This window comes from Daphnia carinata, chromosome 1 (assembly GCF_022539665.2).
Source record: "Daphnia carinata strain CSIRO-1 chromosome 1, CSIRO_AGI_Dcar_HiC_V3, whole genome shotgun sequence".
Classification (NCBI taxonomy): domain Eukaryota; kingdom Metazoa; phylum Arthropoda; class Branchiopoda; order Diplostraca; family Daphniidae; genus Daphnia; species Daphnia carinata.
In genome coordinates this window covers 7,839,081-7,858,341 of record NC_081331.1, presented here as the reverse complement: position 1 = coordinate 7,858,341, position 19,261 = coordinate 7,839,081, and the positions used below count along the sequence as shown (strand labels likewise).

The window sequence follows — 19,261 nt, the reverse complement described above, 5'->3', positions numbered from 1 at the left end:
TCCGAGTTGTTTCGGCAACTCACTGAACATACACGAGGTTTGGAAACTTTACAATTGGAGGTCCCAACGAGACAAACACTTGTTGTCCAGTACAAAGTTTCTTACCCGTACCTTATTTCAGTGATTGTGCTCTACATTTCCCCGACGAATCTCCAACAACTCTACCAGACCAAAGAAACACCATCAAAGGTAAGCGAATGCCGCTTGATCATATTGCACCAGAGACTACTAGTAAAGACAATACCTTGTATCCAAACGTTGTCGACGAACTATCCCCATTTCTGTACCCTGTACTCCCCGAATCAGACACAACCAGCCAAAACCCCCAACTGTCTCCGAGAAAATTTTTTGGACCACTGGAATACTCTCGTGCACTTAGAATTTGAACAAGAGTCAGAACAAAACAAACCCTATCAGACCATTTCGACAAAAACGAATATCCAACAAATCAGTGCCGTCTTTTACTTTTAGTGGACCCTAGGCCATCCATGGATTTTTGGCCTTTTTTGGTGAGTAAAAAACACATGATTCTTGGTGTATTAGCAGTTAATATAATTTTATAAGATTATCGTTAAGAAACAAAAGCAATGATCATTTATCAGTTGAGTTATCAGTTAACAGTTTAGCACTTTCGGCGGCATTTTGAAGCAGAAAATAAATTAATAACACCCTCCACGTCAATGAAATTCAAAATAACGTTTTCAATTTGAAGAAGCGCAAGTGCTGATAATCGTTGTTGGACCATGGTAGACCGTAGATAGTTTTTGATCAGTTTTAAAGTGGAGAAGGATCGCTCGCCGGAGCAATTCGTAACAGCTGTGGAGAGGAATATTCGAAGGACTATATCTACATTTGGAAAAATCGCTTGCAGTTTCTTTTCTCGCATGATCCGGATTAGGTCCAGCCCGCTTGGCTTCCGCTTCTTTAGCCCTTCACCGATGTGTGGAGGAACGAAACTCTTGAACTGAAGGCATTCATTCGGGAAACACTGCTCAATGTCATTAGGATAATGGTTAACAAGATTTTGTGCTTGAGAAGTGATGGCTCTTGCGTCCAAGTCGGGGAGCATCGTAAGAAATCCAAAACGGGCGTGTAGTTGCGAATAGGCTTGTTGCCTTCGTCGGAGCTCTGCTGTTAGTTGATCCAGCATGATGTTGACTTCAGCGATCATCTTAGTACGGCCCGTAAAAGTGGTGTCAGAAGCACTGTCCATTTCATCATGGTGTCGCTTGCGGGTCCGCTGTCGGCATTCATCAGCAGAGTAGACAAGTGACCCCATCTCCATTCCAACCAGTTCCACAGTCTGTTTTTCGTAATTGTCATAGTTGTCTCGGACCTCTTTAATAAATGCAACAAGCGAAGAATAGAGCTCTACTACAATGCCAAGGTCAATTGCTACGGATTGCAGCTGCTTGTTGACTTTGTTTACGCGTTCCAATACCGTGGCCCAAATTACTGTCAGCACGGCTGTTTCGAGTTTGTTGAACTTTTGGATAAGTCCATTGGCTTCCGCTCTGGTTCTTGGAGTTTGAGTTGAATCAGCTGCAATCCCTATTAATGCGGATTTAAATTCTGGATAGCCCTCTTTCAAGGCAATGACAGCGTCAGCACGAGCAGACCAGCGGGTCTGGGAGAGACTCTTAGGAACTTTAAACCCCTTCTTCTTACTTGCTCGTAGGATGTCTAGTAGAACAGCCCAACGATGCGTCGATCCTGACAAGAAATTGAAGAGTTCTTGCAAAAAACTGAAGAAGTTAACGGTTGTAGCACATGATTCGGCCGCGCTGGTTCCGGCTAGGTTCAGAGAATGACCACTGCATGGCACATACTCTGCCTGAGGATTGACGGCCTTAATCCTAGCTTGCAGTCCAGTGTAGATGCCCGACATGTTGCTAGCATTATCGTACGATTGCCCGCGAAGGTCTTCTATCGGAATTCCGAGCCTGTTCAACTTATCCGTCACCATATCGAACATCTGTAGAGCGGTGTGGCCATGCATTGGTAGGAATCCGAGGAAACGTTCGACTGGCGCTCCATCCGGCAGCACGTAGCGCAGAACAAAACACAGTTGGTCGGTGTGCGACACATCTGGGGTGGAATCAACGATGACTGAATAGTACTTAGCTTCTTTCAACTCCTCAACTATATAAGCTTCCACCTTTTCAGCAAGAAGTTGAATGAACTCTTCGCAGATGTTGGCGGAGAGGTATGAGGTGTTACCTTTGCCCTTGTTGCCGTAACTCGCCAAGTGCTTTGCCAAAAAGGCATCGTGTAGAGCTAATAGTTCCAATAGACCGAGATAGTTTCCGTTGTGAACCGATCCGAGTTGCTGGTTAGATCCGCGAAAAGCCAATCCACGGGAAGAAAGAAATTTTATGACGTCCACTGACCGGTGTAGGAATTCCCTCCAATACTCTTGATGAATTCGCGCTTGTCTGATAAAGTCTGCATCAATCTTGCCTTGAGGTTCGCGACGGTTGACAAAGGTAGAAATGGCATGACTATGGTCCGATGACCGTTCGTGATCACTAATGGCCTTGCTGGCGTTCATCCAATCACGAAATCCTTCTTTTCCAGCTAAAGAAGACTTGCGTTCTTCACCAAAGAAAAAACATGGCACACAGTACAGACTTCCATTTCGCTTTGAAAACTCCAACCAATCACGTGGTTTCTTCTCTCCGTTTACTAGCTTACGGTAGAAAAGATCCACGTTGGCTCGTCTCACTTTTCCCGACGGTTCCCGCTTATCGGAACTTGTAAAGTCAAATTTAGAAGGATCAAAATTTCGAGGGTTTGATGTATCAATAACAAATGCGACCAGTTCGTGGTCATGACGATCCCAATCAGACGGGTCAGTAGAAAACCTTTTTGGTTTTTTTTCTTTTTGTTCTTCCGGCCCCGACGTGATTTCTTCCTCACCCAAATCCAAATCAGAAGCACATTCACCACTATTATCTTTCCCCTCAGCCTCATTCAACTTCGTCGTGTCTTCATCACCACATTCACCAGCATTTTCACCCGCAGCATTAGCAGCAATCTCTCTTGGTTTAAAATAAGTCATCAACTTAGGAGTAGCAGCTAGCAAATATTCATTTTTTTTTTGTTTTTCAACTGCATCCTTACGACGCGCACCACCAGATTTTCGTTTATTTAAATTTAACCCACTCATTATTATTACGTTGGTAAAACCACGCCAGAACCAACGAGGCAACTGGCAAGCACGAACCAAGACTTCAAACGTTGTGAAACGTTGTTACTGGTTGAAGGTCAAATGTTGAGCCTTGAGCCATTGCCACCCTACCAATGCCACCCTAGCCAGTTTGCCACCCTACCCATCGTGCCACAGATAGGAAGCGGCGGTAAAGACGGCACTGCAACAAATAGAATCAAAGAAGCAAGAAATTAGCAAAGAGACACACAACGCATTGCAATTGTATTCATATTCATTGTTAGAACAAACGTTGCAAGTACCAAGTGGTATAACAGCACAAACTATTACAAACACCACAAAGACACTTAAAGACTACGTAGTATCCCTCGGTGGCAACACCGAAAACCTTGACAGTCTCTTACAGCAAATTAACATCCTACATGATAAAGAAAAAGAATTCCTATTCGGTAAAATCAGAGTTTTACAAAAGGATGTAGTACTTGCAAATTGCAGAGAAAAAATAATCGTCTGACCTAAACTTCGAATTACAGAGCTTGCGAAAACAGCTAGATAGCAACAAGAAAAAGGCAAAGAGTTCCAAATACACCTTAAGTAGTTCCCTTGAGCAACACCAAGAAAGTAACGAAGCACTCAAAAACTTCCTTGAAAAAGCTGCCAATGGAATCAGCGAATTAGAAAACAGCCTTGAAACTACCACAGTAACAGAAAGCCAATTGCAAAACCTTTTACAAAAAAGGGACGAAAACAACATAGCTGTTGACAGAGAAGGGCAAGAAATCATTAGCAAGCTTGAAGGTGAAAGAAAACAATTGGTTACGAGGTTAGAAACCGCCGAACAACAGGTAAAAGCAGCCTTGGAAACAAACAAACAAGTTCAGACCGAAACAAAGGAGACAAAAGAAATCCTTGAGAAAACCTTTACCGGAAAAGCCGGGTTACAGAGAAGCTTGATAGATATTACTAAACAGAATAAAAATCTTGAAAAGGAATTACAGGAGATAAACATACAGGCCAAAGACCAAGACGAGATAATTAAAAATCTTGAGAACAGAATAAAAGAATATAGGAAGCAACAGGTAACATTCGCCGAAACTGAAGATTTAGACGTCTCCAACGAACCAGGGGAGATAACGAATCTAGTGAGTGAGATAAACAACCTTACTTCACTAACAGAAAGAGGAGATAAATCCCTCCACTACGAATTAGAATCAGAACAAATTGCCGAACTCCAGCAACTAAGAAACGATCAAAAAACCAAATCGAGATCAAGAACGATAATCTCCTGCAACTAGAACAGAAGTATCAGACTCTCAAACAAAAAATCAAAATGGGACTTTCACACAAAGAAACTTCGAGAATTGACCGCGACACAGCAGATGCCGATGACATCGACATCGGTACGACCACAATCCAACCCATCGTAAAAGCGCTAGGAGAATTGTTTTCAAGAGAAGACAAAAAGTCAATTCCAATTTTCAAAGGAAAAAGCACTGACAAACTAATAACAGAATGACTGAAGGATGCAGAAACTATAGCACGTAGCAACGGCTGGGATGACAACCAAAAAATAGGATTCTTTTCAGACAGACTAAAAGGCGATGCCTTAGAATGGCATGAAAACTATGTAGAAGAGCAGGATGACAAGTTAAACTACGACGAATGGAAAACAACCATCAATGCAAGGTTCCAGGACGCATACGACTTAGCAGCATTAAGAAAAAAGTTGTTAACGCTGAAACAGAAACCTGAAGAAAAATGCAAAGCCTTTATCTCAAGAATCAACAGCCTATATGATTCCATTGAAGGCAAAGAAGAAAAAACGGACTCTACTTCAGGATGCCCGAAGAACCTGAAGATTTCGATCAGTTATGTAAACAACTAGTCATATTAGAAGGCATCCTATATAGCAAGGAGACTGCAGAAGACAAAGAAATAAACGCGGTAATCGCAGGGATAACGCATGACGAGAAACAACAAAACAACGAACTTTCACAACAAAAAACAGAAATCATATTCCTAAAACAAAAAAGACTAGGGAATACGGGAACTGGAAAATACTAATAAAAATCGTGAATTTTCGCAGGATACCGATATAACCGTAGCAGCAGCTGATCGATAGGAACCAAGATCTCATCGAACAAGTGATCGATACTCCAGACCACAAAATCCGCGAGTTCGATTTCACGAAAGACCGAAAAGCAGAGGTTTCAGTAGTGACCAAAACTTCAATTGTAGCAGAGAAAACAGCCCGTACCGGAACAACTAGACTTCACCACGAAGAGAAGGTATCTCCACGGGGTATAGACAATTCAATTACCCATCTTTCCAACAAACACCACAGAAACCTTCGTTCAGCAACAGACCGATACACTACAATCGACAGAATTTTCAACCATACCACAATCAACAGGTGTATCATCAAAACCCAACCTATTCTCATCAATATCTAAAGTCACGACCAATCAGGGGAAACACAAAAATCAATTTGGAAATTTGAATTTTCAAATATCATTAACACAATCACGTTATTAATCATCATTTCTATATCAAGGAAAACTTAAGCGAAACCTGCATCTTGGGATTAGACTTTTTATCGAGTAACAATGTAAAAATTAATACCAGAAACAGGCAGATCAACTACGACGATTTTGGGATAGAACACAGCCTTGTTAAAAACATACACCCAATTTACAGCCTAACATTTGGCATAGGAGGCATCCACATTCCCCTCTTCCCAGACCGTTCAACAGAAAATAACGATAACAATGACCTTACAGAAGCGGATTACCACAGCCTAGAATCTTTCTCCGAATCAGACAATAACAAGAAATCCAAACGAATTAGACAAACCCAAGAAAGTGAAGCGATCAACATCTCTGACGAGATACGGGTTAAAGTCGAAATTTTATTGAAAAAACACGAGGCCCTATTCGCAGAAAAGGAATCAGATTTGGGCTTAGCAACTGATATAAACATTCCATTAACATAGGATACAACGCCCCAATTACTCAACGATTGCGTAGGATACCAGGAGCATTAAAACTTATTGTCAAAACAAAAATTGAAGTGATGTTGAGTAACAAGATTATTAGAGAAAGTCACAGCCCATTTGCAGTAGCAATTGTAATGGTACCCAAAAAAGATGGAGAAATGCGTATGTGTATTGATTATAGGCCACTAAACAAAATAACCGTAAAAGACAAATAGCCATTACCAAGAATTGACGACACCATTGATGCATTGAGCGGATCAGTTTACTTCTCAACATTGGACTTACTAAGCGGCTACTGGCAAATCGAGATAGAAGAAAGCGACAAACAAAAAACCGCCTTCATCTGTGAATTTGGACAATACGAATTTAATAGAATGCCATTTGGATTAACAGATGCACCAAGCACTTTTCAACGAGCAATGAATAACATCTTGAAATCAGTATTGTTCAAATCGCATTGGTTTATCTGAATGACATCATAGTGTTCAGTAATAATATAACAGAACATGTGACACATCTGGAAACAGTGTTCAAGCTTCTTAAAGACGCAGGACTCATGTTAAAAAGAAAGAAATGCGAATTTTTCAAAGAAGAGTTAGATTACTAGGATATATTATTTCGAAAAAAGGAATAACACCGAGTACGAAAACGCTAGAAGCAATCATTAAATACCCAGCTCCCAAAAACGTGAATAAAGTGAGCTCATTTTTAGGTCTGGCTAGCTATTACAGAAAATTCATCCGGGCTTTTGCTGATAAAGCCCACCCACTGACAGCGCTAACGAGAAAATCAGTCGAGTGGAAATGGGGAGAGGAACAAAGGGGCGCCTTTGACTGTATCAAGAACTGTCTCAGAACTAAGCCTATCTTAGGATATCCAGATTTCACGCGCGAATTTATCATGTACACGGATGCTTCAGGATTCGGAATAGGAACAGTCTTGGCTCAAATACATCTCAATCAGCGGATTCAGCGGTGTCCGACGTACAGGAACCCCGTGAATCAGACGACGCGGAAGTCGTCATAGCGTATAGCTCTAAACATCTGAACGACCGCGAGGCCAAGTGGTCAACCACAGAAAAAGAGGCTTACGCAATCATCCACGCAATCGACGTGTTTAGGGCATATTTATACGGACGCAGATTCACCGTATTTACCGATCGTACAGACCTTTAGAATGGCTTGAACAAGACAGAACCCGCAGGAAGATTAGCTAGATGGGCAGCACTAGCAAGAGTAGAAACCATAGCCAAACCACTAGCAAGGCAAAAAGAAATGATCATGAGAGAGCTAGAAAGTCTTCGAAAAGGAAAGATTAAAGGAACAAGTAAAGATCAAAATATTAGAGAAACAAGAACCCCTTGAGAGAGAAAGAGAAAGTCTTCAAAAAGAAAGCGAAAGTTTCGAGAGGGAAATTCAAAGTGAAAGTAAAAGGTCTTGAAGAGAAAAGAGATAGATAGAACTACAGCAAGCAGATAAATATTGCCAAAAATTAATGAAGAAACCAGAAAAGTAAAAATAGCAGATTCCAGAGCAAATTTATAATCAACGAAAAAGGTCTATTAACAAATAGGCAAGGAAAATTAGTAGTCCCTACACCGTTAATCACAGGGATTTTACGTGCAAACCATGATCACACAGGATATTTAGAAATCGAAAAAACAGTGGCCAGACTTCAAAACCAATACTTCTTTCTACACATGCGACAAATTATAACAGAACACATCAAAAATTGCCTAAAAATGTGGAAAACGCAAAGCTGTGGGAGGAAGTAAAGCACCATGGCAGCCTATGCCCCCAACCGAAAGGGTGTGGGAAAGACTTGCGATGGATATTGTTGGTCCAGTTCAAGAAAGCGCAAACGGACATCGGTATATTTTAGTCCTATCAGATTACGCCAGTCGTTTCGTTTTTACAGTACCAATGAGAGATCAAACTGCCCAAACAATTGCTAGAGTCTTAGTTAATGATATTCTTACCAAATATGGATCCGTCGAAGTTGTCTTCACAGATCAAGGAACTAACTTTCTGTCGAGCCTAATCCAAGAAATCTGCAAATTATTCAAAATCAAACAAATCAGAACAACAGCATACCATCCCCAAACGGACGGATTAGTAGAACGATTCAACAGGACCCTATTTGACATGTTAGCTTGTTATGTGACAGACGAATCCGAAAATTGGGACAAATATCTTCCATTCGTCACATTTGCTTACAACACAGCGAAGCAATCGACACTGCAACAAAGCCCATTCTTCCTATTCTTCGGGAGACAAGCAATACTCCCCAATGACATCAAAATAGATAGACGGTACGAAACATAAGAAGACACCAGTGTAATGTACCCACATCAATGGAAGAAGGCCAAGCAACTAGCAAAGGAACACCTATTTCGGGCTCAGACAAAACAAAAAAATTATTACGACGAAGGAGCAAAAGCAGTCAAATACAACATCGGTGACTTTGTGCTACTAAAAGCCCCACCAACTGCCGGAAAATTCATCAACAGATGGAATGGACCATTCAAAATCACCAGAAGTTTCTCAGACCTCACTTACGAGATTAAACACGCCAACAATGAAAAACTAAATTCGGTAGTACACGGCAACCACCTAAAACTTTACGTCCCAGGAAACATATGAGCAGAAGGAACATCAGACGCGACAAACCAACCGAAAAAAGAAACAGTACGACGAGGACCAGGAAGACCAAGAAAACAATTCAGTAACGACAAAAGACTTTCCCACACTAAACAAACCTGCATACACTAGAATGACGAATCCACGATACAACTTAACGCCAAGGAGTATCGAGATTCTAAAAAACCTTCAAATTTTCTTTTTCACAGATGCAACTGATACTATTATTCATCAACTTACTGACCATCATTCCATCCACGTATCCCATCTATTCGACCGTATGTGACTGTAACAACGTAAAGATCAGAGGAATTTTAGATATAGAGGTACCATATTACTGCAACAACAAGGAAACAGATACAGCACACTTACCGAGAATACCCACTTTGTACACTTTAAAAACAACGCAGAATTCAGCAGCTTCTTGGAAAGGTTGGACATGTAAACAATGGATAAAAACGAAGAAAATAACAGGATTATTTTGGATCGGATCCTTTGACACAATATATTCACAAGAAACTAAACTAATAACCCCACTGGAATGCTGGAAAATGGTGAATGTCAAAAAGTGTGGCGATAACAACATGCAGACTGGACCATCGGGACTGAGTTTCACAGCCAAACCTACAGGCGAAGGGAAATGGTATGCCATAAAAGAATACCATCCTCAACTGTGTAGCAGAACAAATCACGCTACGACAGGAAAAACCAGACGATCCAATTGAAAGCCCTTTCGGACCTTTTGAATACCACCCAGCAAGAAGGACACTTCACCCAGAATCAGAATACAATTGTGTGAGGAGATAGAACAACAAACAATTCGTAGACATAAACGTTGTTTAAAGGAAACGGATACTTAGAACTTCCAAGAATGACGGAACACGAAAACACCAGCAGCGGACACGAATCAACAGATCGAGATTTCGTTCCTAAACAAACCAGATCGAGACATCACACCAACGTTACAAAGTTGTGGGTATACCACTCACATACCTAATTTTTCCAACGGAAACTACAAGGAGTACTTGAAATCTTATAACCAGCGCCTCTAATGACGCCGGCGCAAATCATGATTTTGTTAAAAAAAACTCTGAGTACCTCAACTTTGGGATATAGGGATGTATTTTTTTCAGTTGGTATAATTTAAAAAAAAAATTTCTTCAAGTAGAGTAATAAACGGCGCGTCGTTTGAAAAAAAAACTTAATTTTAACTTGTTCCCAAGTATTTTATTTCGATTGTAGAAAACGCCGGTTTTAACATGGCGTTTATGGGGGTTAGTTGAGTGTACCTAATGAAGTGAACGATACTTTACCGCCCTAAGTGTAACTCCTATATTTTTTTCGTGTGTGTAAAACTTGTAGAGTGTTATTTCTCCTGATAGAGGAAAAAAGAAAAAAAATCTAGCTCTAACTGTTAAAAAGATATTTAAGTTTTCCCGAGACACGTAGCGCCATAAGAATACACTGAAAAAAGAGGGGTGTACCTAATCGTTTGGTGGGTACTGTACATGTCTACAGAATACTCACCTGGATACATCAGCGTGCAAGGATTACAGAGAGCTCCAATTATCCAAGCGAAAACAATCCATTCAGCAAGAAGTCACATTTTTGCTGAGCACTCCTCTCGAGGCTTCAGACACTGGTAAACGTTTATACAGCATTTCGTACGCCTGGGGATCAATAAGAATGGGATATCAACAAGCAATTGGAATCAAGGAAAAAGACCAGTTAATAGTACACAACGCCACGATATACGTAACCTACAAACCTGGAGAAAATAACCGATAATGGCACACTATCGTCTAAACGACAGTGACCCACTGCCATCAAGATCAGAATTCGAATACATCGTAGATCAAACAATAAGACTTCAGAAAACTAATATTTGCATCAGCGAAGCAGAAGCAGATCGTCTAGTTGCAGCTACCTGTTCAGACTTTTCAACACGCTGGATTCTCGATGAACAAAATTATCAATTAATTTCACAAGAATCGTATCTATGCATCACCTTAGGCATGGGCCAAATAATCAAACTGGCAGAATGCAGAGAACAAGGAAGTGAATACGCAAAACAACAATGGATCTTCGAAACTGTACACACCAATCCTGATATCCTAGAAAATTTCCCGGATACAACATTAGCAGAAATGCAGGAAATTCAGCAAGAACAACGAAAGGCAACACATCACAATCACGATTAAGTCGCCACTATTCGGAGGAATTTTAAAAACTAATCACGACAGCGGAAATATAATCTGGGACATGATTGCCTGGAGATTATTGAAAAATGGGAAAGCACCGAATGAAAAGTGTCTAACACACCACGGAGTAAACAAACAAATGACATTGGAAGAATGTGACGAGTGGCCGAGATGTCAAGAAGAACTAAGAAAACTGGTAAGCAGCAACGATCCATTAGTGCAATCACAAACTACGGTAGCCAACTGTAGCAAAGCAACAGAAAAAGGACAAACTTTTGAATATACATCTCACTTTACCTTCAGACCTTTCAACACCAACACCTGTACCAAAGCCAACACGACAATGCTAGTCCTTCAGGAATTCGCTAACACTAGTTCAATCTGGGGCACATTCGAGCACACAGGACAGCTCATGGCAACAGATAGAACTGGGTTACATTCACCTTCATCAGACAGAAAATGTTTAACACAAAGAGTAGGTCGAGTGAGCCTGGGGCATTGTCACGGCTCCAGCCGGAAACCACATTTTAGCTTCGAATACCGCAACCCACACCAACTACGGACGCTTTCAGCGGCTCAACAGTTCTTGGACGGGAAAACACTCCCATCTCTACCGCCACTAATGAAAAGAGAAATCAACAACCAATCAGAAAAGAACGAAATATTGGCCACGCCCCCTGTCCCGCCCACAACGGAAAAATCCACAACAACTACGAAGCCCACCATAAAAAGAACATTGGGAACAACAACAAAAACAACGGTAAAAACTACGACTACAATTAGGCCAGTTACAAACACAGCAGCCAACAAGCCCACGACAACATAAAACTACAACCAATCCTAGTATGACATTAACATCAACAAAACCCCCTCAATTACAAAGCCCATAATCACGTCTACAAGCAGTAAACCAACCATTACTACTAGATCTACGACAACTGTTAAAGTAGCTTCAACTTCAACAACCACTACAACTACTAAGTCTACGTCAACGACAACAACGCCAACTACGACAAGATCCATAAAAACAGCGACAACGACAACGCGACAACCAATATGAACGACGCCGAGTACGACTACATTGAAAGAAAGTTCGACGACCCCGGAGTCTTCAACACAGACAGCAAGAATGATCCCATTAGCTACAACAGAAAAAACGTCTACACCAGAAGAAAGTCAAATTCAGGCCATCGAGGAAAACAACATTCAAAATTTACCATCAGCAGAGTCCCTGATAATTTCAATGGATCAGAAAACTGAAGATTCATTAACTTGTAGAACGGTCTACCTAAAAACATCGAAGAATTCAACGGCAAGATTATATACGAAATAAGTAAAATGCACGACAAATATAAAATCAGCATCGAAACAGAACACGAGAACAAACTTGCAAAAGAAATTCGGGACGTTTATTGTCAATTATCAGCAATCAAAAGAACACAAGCTGTTATCTTAGCCCAAACCAACGGAATTTTAGCTGCAGCAGCAGTAGGTTTACCAATCTGCACGAGACTACAAGGCTTCGGTCAAGCGAAGGCACTTCAACAATGCGAAGCAAAAAGAATTTTTATATCGGCAAATGAAACTAAATGTGGATTTCAACCCTTCTTTACTTACGAAGGAAAGAACTGTACGGTCGGAACAGATGGATGGTCAATTCATTTATACTCCGATTGTTTTTGGAAAACACCTTTAGTAAATTTAAATGGAAATCCATATTGCAATATTGCGATGTTTTATGCAAACCTCAAGGTTGCCGTTTAGCAACACCTAGAGTGATGTTACTGTGTTCTCTTTATCCCTTTTTCCTTTAAGCGTGTGTGGCTGTATTTTTTTTTTTGATGAGTGAGTGACCTAAAGGGAACATCACGTGGAAATACAAAACTCAGTTGTTGCAAAGTGAAGTATTATAGTATTCAATTTAATACTGCAACAGGTTATGGGCCCAGTGCCATTTGAGTACTGTCAATTAACCTACAGAGCTACTAAGAAATATTATTCACAGAAAAATGGCAACTGGAGTGTTTTCTTCAAAAGATGTGTCTCATGTTTCAAAATTTGACGGTACAAATTTTTCATTTTGGAAGTTTCAAATAACCCTCATTCTAGAGCAACATGAGTTGTGTGATATTGTGCTTGGTAAGTCAACAAAACCAGCACCTTTGCCTGCTGGCAGTGATGCATCTCTGCTTGCTGCACGAGACAAAGAAATAATGTTGTGGAACAAGAAGGACAATTCAGCTCGTTGCTTCATTGTCTCCACCATTGAAGAACAGGCACAAAGATCACTGATTAATTGCAAAACTGCTCATGAAATGTGGACCAGATTGAAATCTCAACACGAGCAAAATTCTGAAGAAAATAAGCACTACTTGTTACAGAAGTTCTATGCATATGAATATAAAGAAGGTGGTAACGTTACAAGTCATATAACTGCAATTGAAACAATGGCAACAGATTTAAGCGATCTTGGAATCTCATTGCCACCAGAACAAGTAATTGGAAAGATTATCATGACTTTGCCACCAAGTTATAGGCACTTTCATTCTGCATGGAACAATGTTGAAACCAACAAGAAAACAGTTGCATTATTTAGGTGCGAAGACGGTGAAAGCAGCGTGACGGGAATTGGGCCTCACTTCACCAATTCTGGACCTAGACTTGGAAAGACTCCCCGTTGAAAGAACGCTGGGTGTGATGTGGGACAGCGAGAGAGATATGTTGACATTCCAGACTCGAAAGCCGTCGAACAACGAGATCTTCACCAAAAGAGTCTTTTTGAGCATTATCTCTAGTGTCTACGATCCGCTGGGCCTCGTAGCACCCGTTATCTTCCTCATGAAGTCTTTACTTTAAAAGATCTGGACAAATGAGAAACGGATTGGCTGGGACGATGCGTTACCTGAAGCATTGGGCCAACGTTTCTATTGTTGCTATGGCCACCTTGAAAATTTGAAGTCTCTTTCGGTTCCAAGATGCTTCCGATTCCAACGGAGACATTGGACACAACAACACCTCCATGTAATTGGGATGCAAGCTCCAAAGGCTTCGGAGATGTAGCCTACTGCCGTACTGTATTCGAGGACCATTCGGTCAACGTGTCTTCTGTTATGTCAAAAACACACGTTACAACGGTGAAAGATATCACGGTACCACGTTTAGAGCTGCAAGCCGCAGTGGAGGGTCTCAATATCGCCCTCACGAATTATCGCGAGCTGGGAATCGACCTGCGTCAAGTAACCTGCCATACAGACTCACAAACGGTGCTGCGTTGGATCCATTCGAAGAACTGCCGATTTGAAGTTTTCCTCAACAATCGCACTCGGTAAAATACCCCGGAACACGGGTCGATGACAATGGTGTCATGTTGCTAGAGAGTCAAATCCCGCAGACCTCTGCAGTCGGGCATCGACCCAAGGGATGTCAATCCATCAGAATGGTACACTTGGGAAGAAATTACGGAACCTGGACAATGGGATATAAACGTGATTCGTATTCTGGGGTCGAAACGGAGGATGAAAACCACGTCACTGATCGATGCGTCACCCGTTTTTCCAGTCTGTTGAAACTTCAACGAGTGTTAGCCTGGAGTCAAAGATTTGCTAAAAACGCTCGGGCAAAATAACGTTGCGAAAAACCCATGGTCAGCGAGCTAATTCCGGAAGAAATGTTAGCGTCGCTGATAATATGCATCAAACGTGCACAGGAATTGGCCTTTGCTGAAGAAATCAACGCCCTTCGCAAGAATCTAGTATTGCTATTCAGATCCAATCTTCAAGCCCTTCTTAGACGACGTTGGTCAGTTGCGAGTTGGTGCGAGTGGGCGTACTTCATACGCCAATCGACTACGCGACTTAACACCCCATACCCTTGCCAGCGGCTCAGCTTTTAACACGAAGGATGGTCTGGGATAATCACACTAGCCATTTCCACGTAAGGACCGAGAAATTGCTGACTGATCTACATTCGCACTATTGGATACTTTCTGGACGCAAAGTGGTAAAATCTGTCATCAATAACTGCTGGCCTTGCAAGCGTATGTCGTCGAGGCCTGGCCCTCCGCTGATGGCTTCCCTACCAGTACAACCTTTAATACCTCATCTACCTGCGTCCACGTACACTGGAATCGACTACTTCGAGGCTTTAACGGTACGAGTTCGTGGAAGAGGACATGGAAGACGACATGGAAAACGCTGGGTGAATCTGTTCACGTGCCTGACGACACGAGCTGTCCACCTTGAAGTAGCCAACGGACTTCAAGAAAGAATTGTGCAGTCTTGTAAACGGGCAATGAAGACAAGTATAGGCGATTGCCTCGTCACAGACCAAGTATACGGACTGTCGTGGTTTAAGTCGCAGCTTTGTTAAACGCCCCGCCAATAACACACCTAAGTATGAATCCAGAAGACCCGGATCCCCTGACGCCAAATCACTTCCTATACGGTGGAGCTTGGCCGTACTTGCCTCTTGAGCTGGCTGACGTGGGAAATACGAAAGTTACTACTAAATAGTTTTTGCAAAGTCAAGCCATCCTCCAACACTTCTAGAATATATGGCTACGTGACTACCCACCTGACTGAAAGAAGGAAATAGGAAGAAAATAGACCTAACGTTACGCGGAATACTTGGTGCTTAAATAAAACCTAACACCGTACGGGAACAGTGGCCGTTGGACAAAGTGCTCGAAGTTATTCCTAGCCCTACTGACAATGTTTTTCGCGTAGTGAAAGTCAAGCTCAGTAACCACCCACGACCATGCATTCGTCCGGTGGATAAACTATGTGTATTTTGGTTACTGCAAATGATCCAGAAGTTTATGCAAAGGAAGAAATAACGGAACCTTCAATTGCGTAAGCTTTTTAACTTGGTATTGAAAATTTGTAAATACTGCTTGTACTAGAGCTACAATCAAAAGGCTCAAATCGTAAAATCAAAATTGTAAATGCAACAGGTGCAATCCTGTAATGTCAAACATCAATGTAAACAACGTAGAAAATTGTCATTTTTAAACCCTGGTGGAGGATTCACTAAGCTCAGCGCAACCTATATTCAAGTTGAAATATAGGGTAAAGTGCAAACGTCGGTCGCCACCCCGGATCGCCCATGTATAGTCCCCATTCATACCCCCCGTGATCACTACTTTCTGAAGTCGCACGTCACAGAAGCAGCCTCATGCAAGAAGAAAATTTCCGACTGTGAGGACTTCATGCTCCTCACCTACCAGGACCGTTTGGAGCTCCTTTTTCAGCAGCGCCATTGTTTTGGATACTTTTACTTTTTACCGACTGTGGTCGCAGGACATACAAAAATTGCCAACTGCCCTCACCCCCGACGTTGAACGTTGTGTAACACGCAAGTTCACCATCAATTATGTGTGGACCGAAGAAGGCGTAGAAAGAACTCACGAATCATTGAATACGGCACCTAGCCACGGAAAACGGAAGCTAACTTATGTTTCGTCTTTTGTTCGTTTTGAGTTGTAATTTTGCCTTTGAAGCTTGTCTTTTTGTTACACCTGTTGTCACGGCGGTTTCCGCTATCACCTACGGTGCTGCCCTCGCGGGCAGGGTCGTAGTGGGGGGCTGCAGACCCACTTGTTTTAGTAAAGATTTTTTTGTTGTTTTCTTTTTGTTTGATTGAGTTTTGGGAGGGTAATAGCAATTTTATACACCCAGAAAACAGCCGCCTTTAAGTATACCCCCAGATCAGTCATCTCAGTTTGCTGTAAACCATTATTTATGATTTTCTGTTGTTCCATTCCCGTCCTTTTTACACTTTAACAGACAAATAAAGTCACAGCAGTCTCATCTCACCCGAGACATCTTTTCCATTTATCTTTTCATCCACCTCATCACACTCTTATTTCTTTCTCTGTTACTCTCCCATCCCGGGGAGTTAGTAACATAGCCATTGAAAATTATTTAAATAATAGGGAACTTGAGGAAAATATTCTCCAATCAAAGCCGGATTCGGTAAAAGACATTGATTATTTTGAGATCATCGAAGGTACGCTTTATCGACATGAGCCGCCAATATCAAAAGAAACGAAGTTAATCACCAGTTAGTTTTGCCTGTAACGTTTCGTCATCTAGTGCCTTAAAGTATTACAAGATGCACCAAATGGTGGACATTTAGCTTTTTACAAAACTTATTTGAAAGTCAAAAACAATTATTATTGGCCATACATGAGAGGCGAAATTAAAGAATATTGCTAGGCTTGTGAAGTATGCATTGCTAACACTTCATCAACTTTAACAGCACTGATACATCCGCACAAAATTGCAACGTCCCTTTTTCATATTATTGGAATGACTTCTTGGTCCTATTACGCCAATATCGCACAACGGAAATAGTTGTATTCTCGTTATTACAGATTATTTTTGCCGCTGGGTAGAAGCTGTTGCATTAAAAGACCATACTGCGTACACGGCAGCAGAATGTGTACGTCAAACAATCATAGTTAGACATGGTATGCCTAGGGCTATTCTTTCTGACCGTGGAAACAATATCACGGCAAAACTATTTCGCTATTTTTGCAAAAAATTAAAAGTTGAATCAAAGATTAACCACTACTCACAATAGTACTTGTAACTGCGAGAATGAAAGGTTCAATAAAACATTAACGACAATGTCAAGAAAAGAATTAAAAGATGGCGAGCACGCCAATTAAGAAGAAATGTTGGATGATGTCTTATTTGCGTATCGTAGTTCTCTACACACTTCGACACTGGATACCCCATATTATCTATTGCACGGTAGAGATCCTATTCTACCCATTAACGAATCCTTCGAAGCTTCCCCACAAACATTAACATCCGCATCAGATTATGTCGGTAACTTAGCCGAGTGTTTGCGTTATAGCTTACAAAGAGTTCGCGAGGAAAGCGATACGGCACGGAATCGTCAAAGGGAACAACACTATAGGCGTGCGAAAGAAAAACGGTATATGGTAGAAGATAGGGTGCTATTATATCTTACAGTAGTTAAGGAGGGCGATAGTAGAAAATTAATAATATACTAATAATAAATAATAAATAATATGGTCGGCATAGCCGACAATTCTGATATATGTTAACGTACACACGTTAACTGGTTAAAACCCTTATACGAAACAATGCTTTAGAAAACTAAGCAACGTCCCCCTATTGAAACGCCTCTTGAATTCGAGAATCGATTTCGAAAACCAATTTCGACTAAAACGTCGTCCGTTACAGAAGACGAAACCGAGATTGAAACTACGAATCAACGACAACGAATCCACCGGCAACGGAGGAATCGGACACCGTGGAACGGGAAACCGTGGAGTTGGAAACAGCGGGACTGGGAATAGACAGTCACCTCAATCTGACGCCGATTCCCGAAATGGATTCCATTGTTCAGAATGATCAGTGTGAGACGCAGCAGATAGCGTTTGATGTCGTTCAGTCAGCAATAACGACACCCCAAGACGCCACCGGACGACTCGCGGCAACTACAAGCGGCGCCTCCAAGAGAAAACGACCACGCTAACTACAAGACTCAACGCGGACCTATTCTCCGGGGATTGAGATGGTGCGGTTAACACATTGAAACGGATACTGGATTTTGAACCAGCAAAACGTCATCCACCTCTCTACAACTGGTCCTCGGAGCTGTGGGACACAGCTTGAAAACGTCCGAGGCGCTAGTGGGACGACCAGCAGTAAGGTCAATGGGAGAAAAAAAAACAAAAAGAAAACGGAAAAACTTTAATTATAACCACCATAGTCAAATATGTTTGTTTCCGGTAGTGTAAAACACTCTCTTGTTTTTCTTCTCCTCATAATAGTCGACTCATCGAATAAACATATTAGAAAAATTTGCGAAAAATATTCTACAGCAATACAAAAAACCAGGCAAAATAAAAAAAAGCAGAAGCAAACCCACCGATTCATTAGAAATAAATAGTCATATTAATAATAGTCAAAAGACACATCGAAAAATGCAGAACACAGTGTAACGAGCCCAAAGGCTATCCAAAGGAAGTCACACCTCATACATCCCTCAAGCGTTTCACAAGTGAAAGTGAACGTATCTCCTCCCACTTTACCTTCATAATTTGTATCCTTTAGTAGTATAAATACTGCATGATTGTAACATGCAATTCGGAGTTGTTTCGGCAACTCACTGAAAATACACGAGGTATTGGAAACTTTACAACAGCATATGCGCGATGTTCAAATCATAAATAAAATTGACCTATAAAGCTCACCTGAAAAGAAACCGTAAAAACATGACA

The 19,261-nt window shown here is 41.4% G+C and overlaps 1 protein-coding gene across 1 annotated transcript; it reads right to left on the bottom strand.

The window, feature by feature from the left end:
- Window positions 1-622: 622 nt before the first annotated feature.
- On the bottom strand, window positions 623-3,061 carry LOC130691033 (zinc finger MYM-type protein 1-like). Its single transcript, XM_057513939.1, has one exon. The coding sequence runs from the start codon at window positions 3,059-3,061 to the stop codon at window positions 623-625; it is 2,439 nt and encodes an 812-aa protein (XP_057369922.1).
- Between the last annotated feature and the right edge of the window lie 16,200 nt (window positions 3,062-19,261).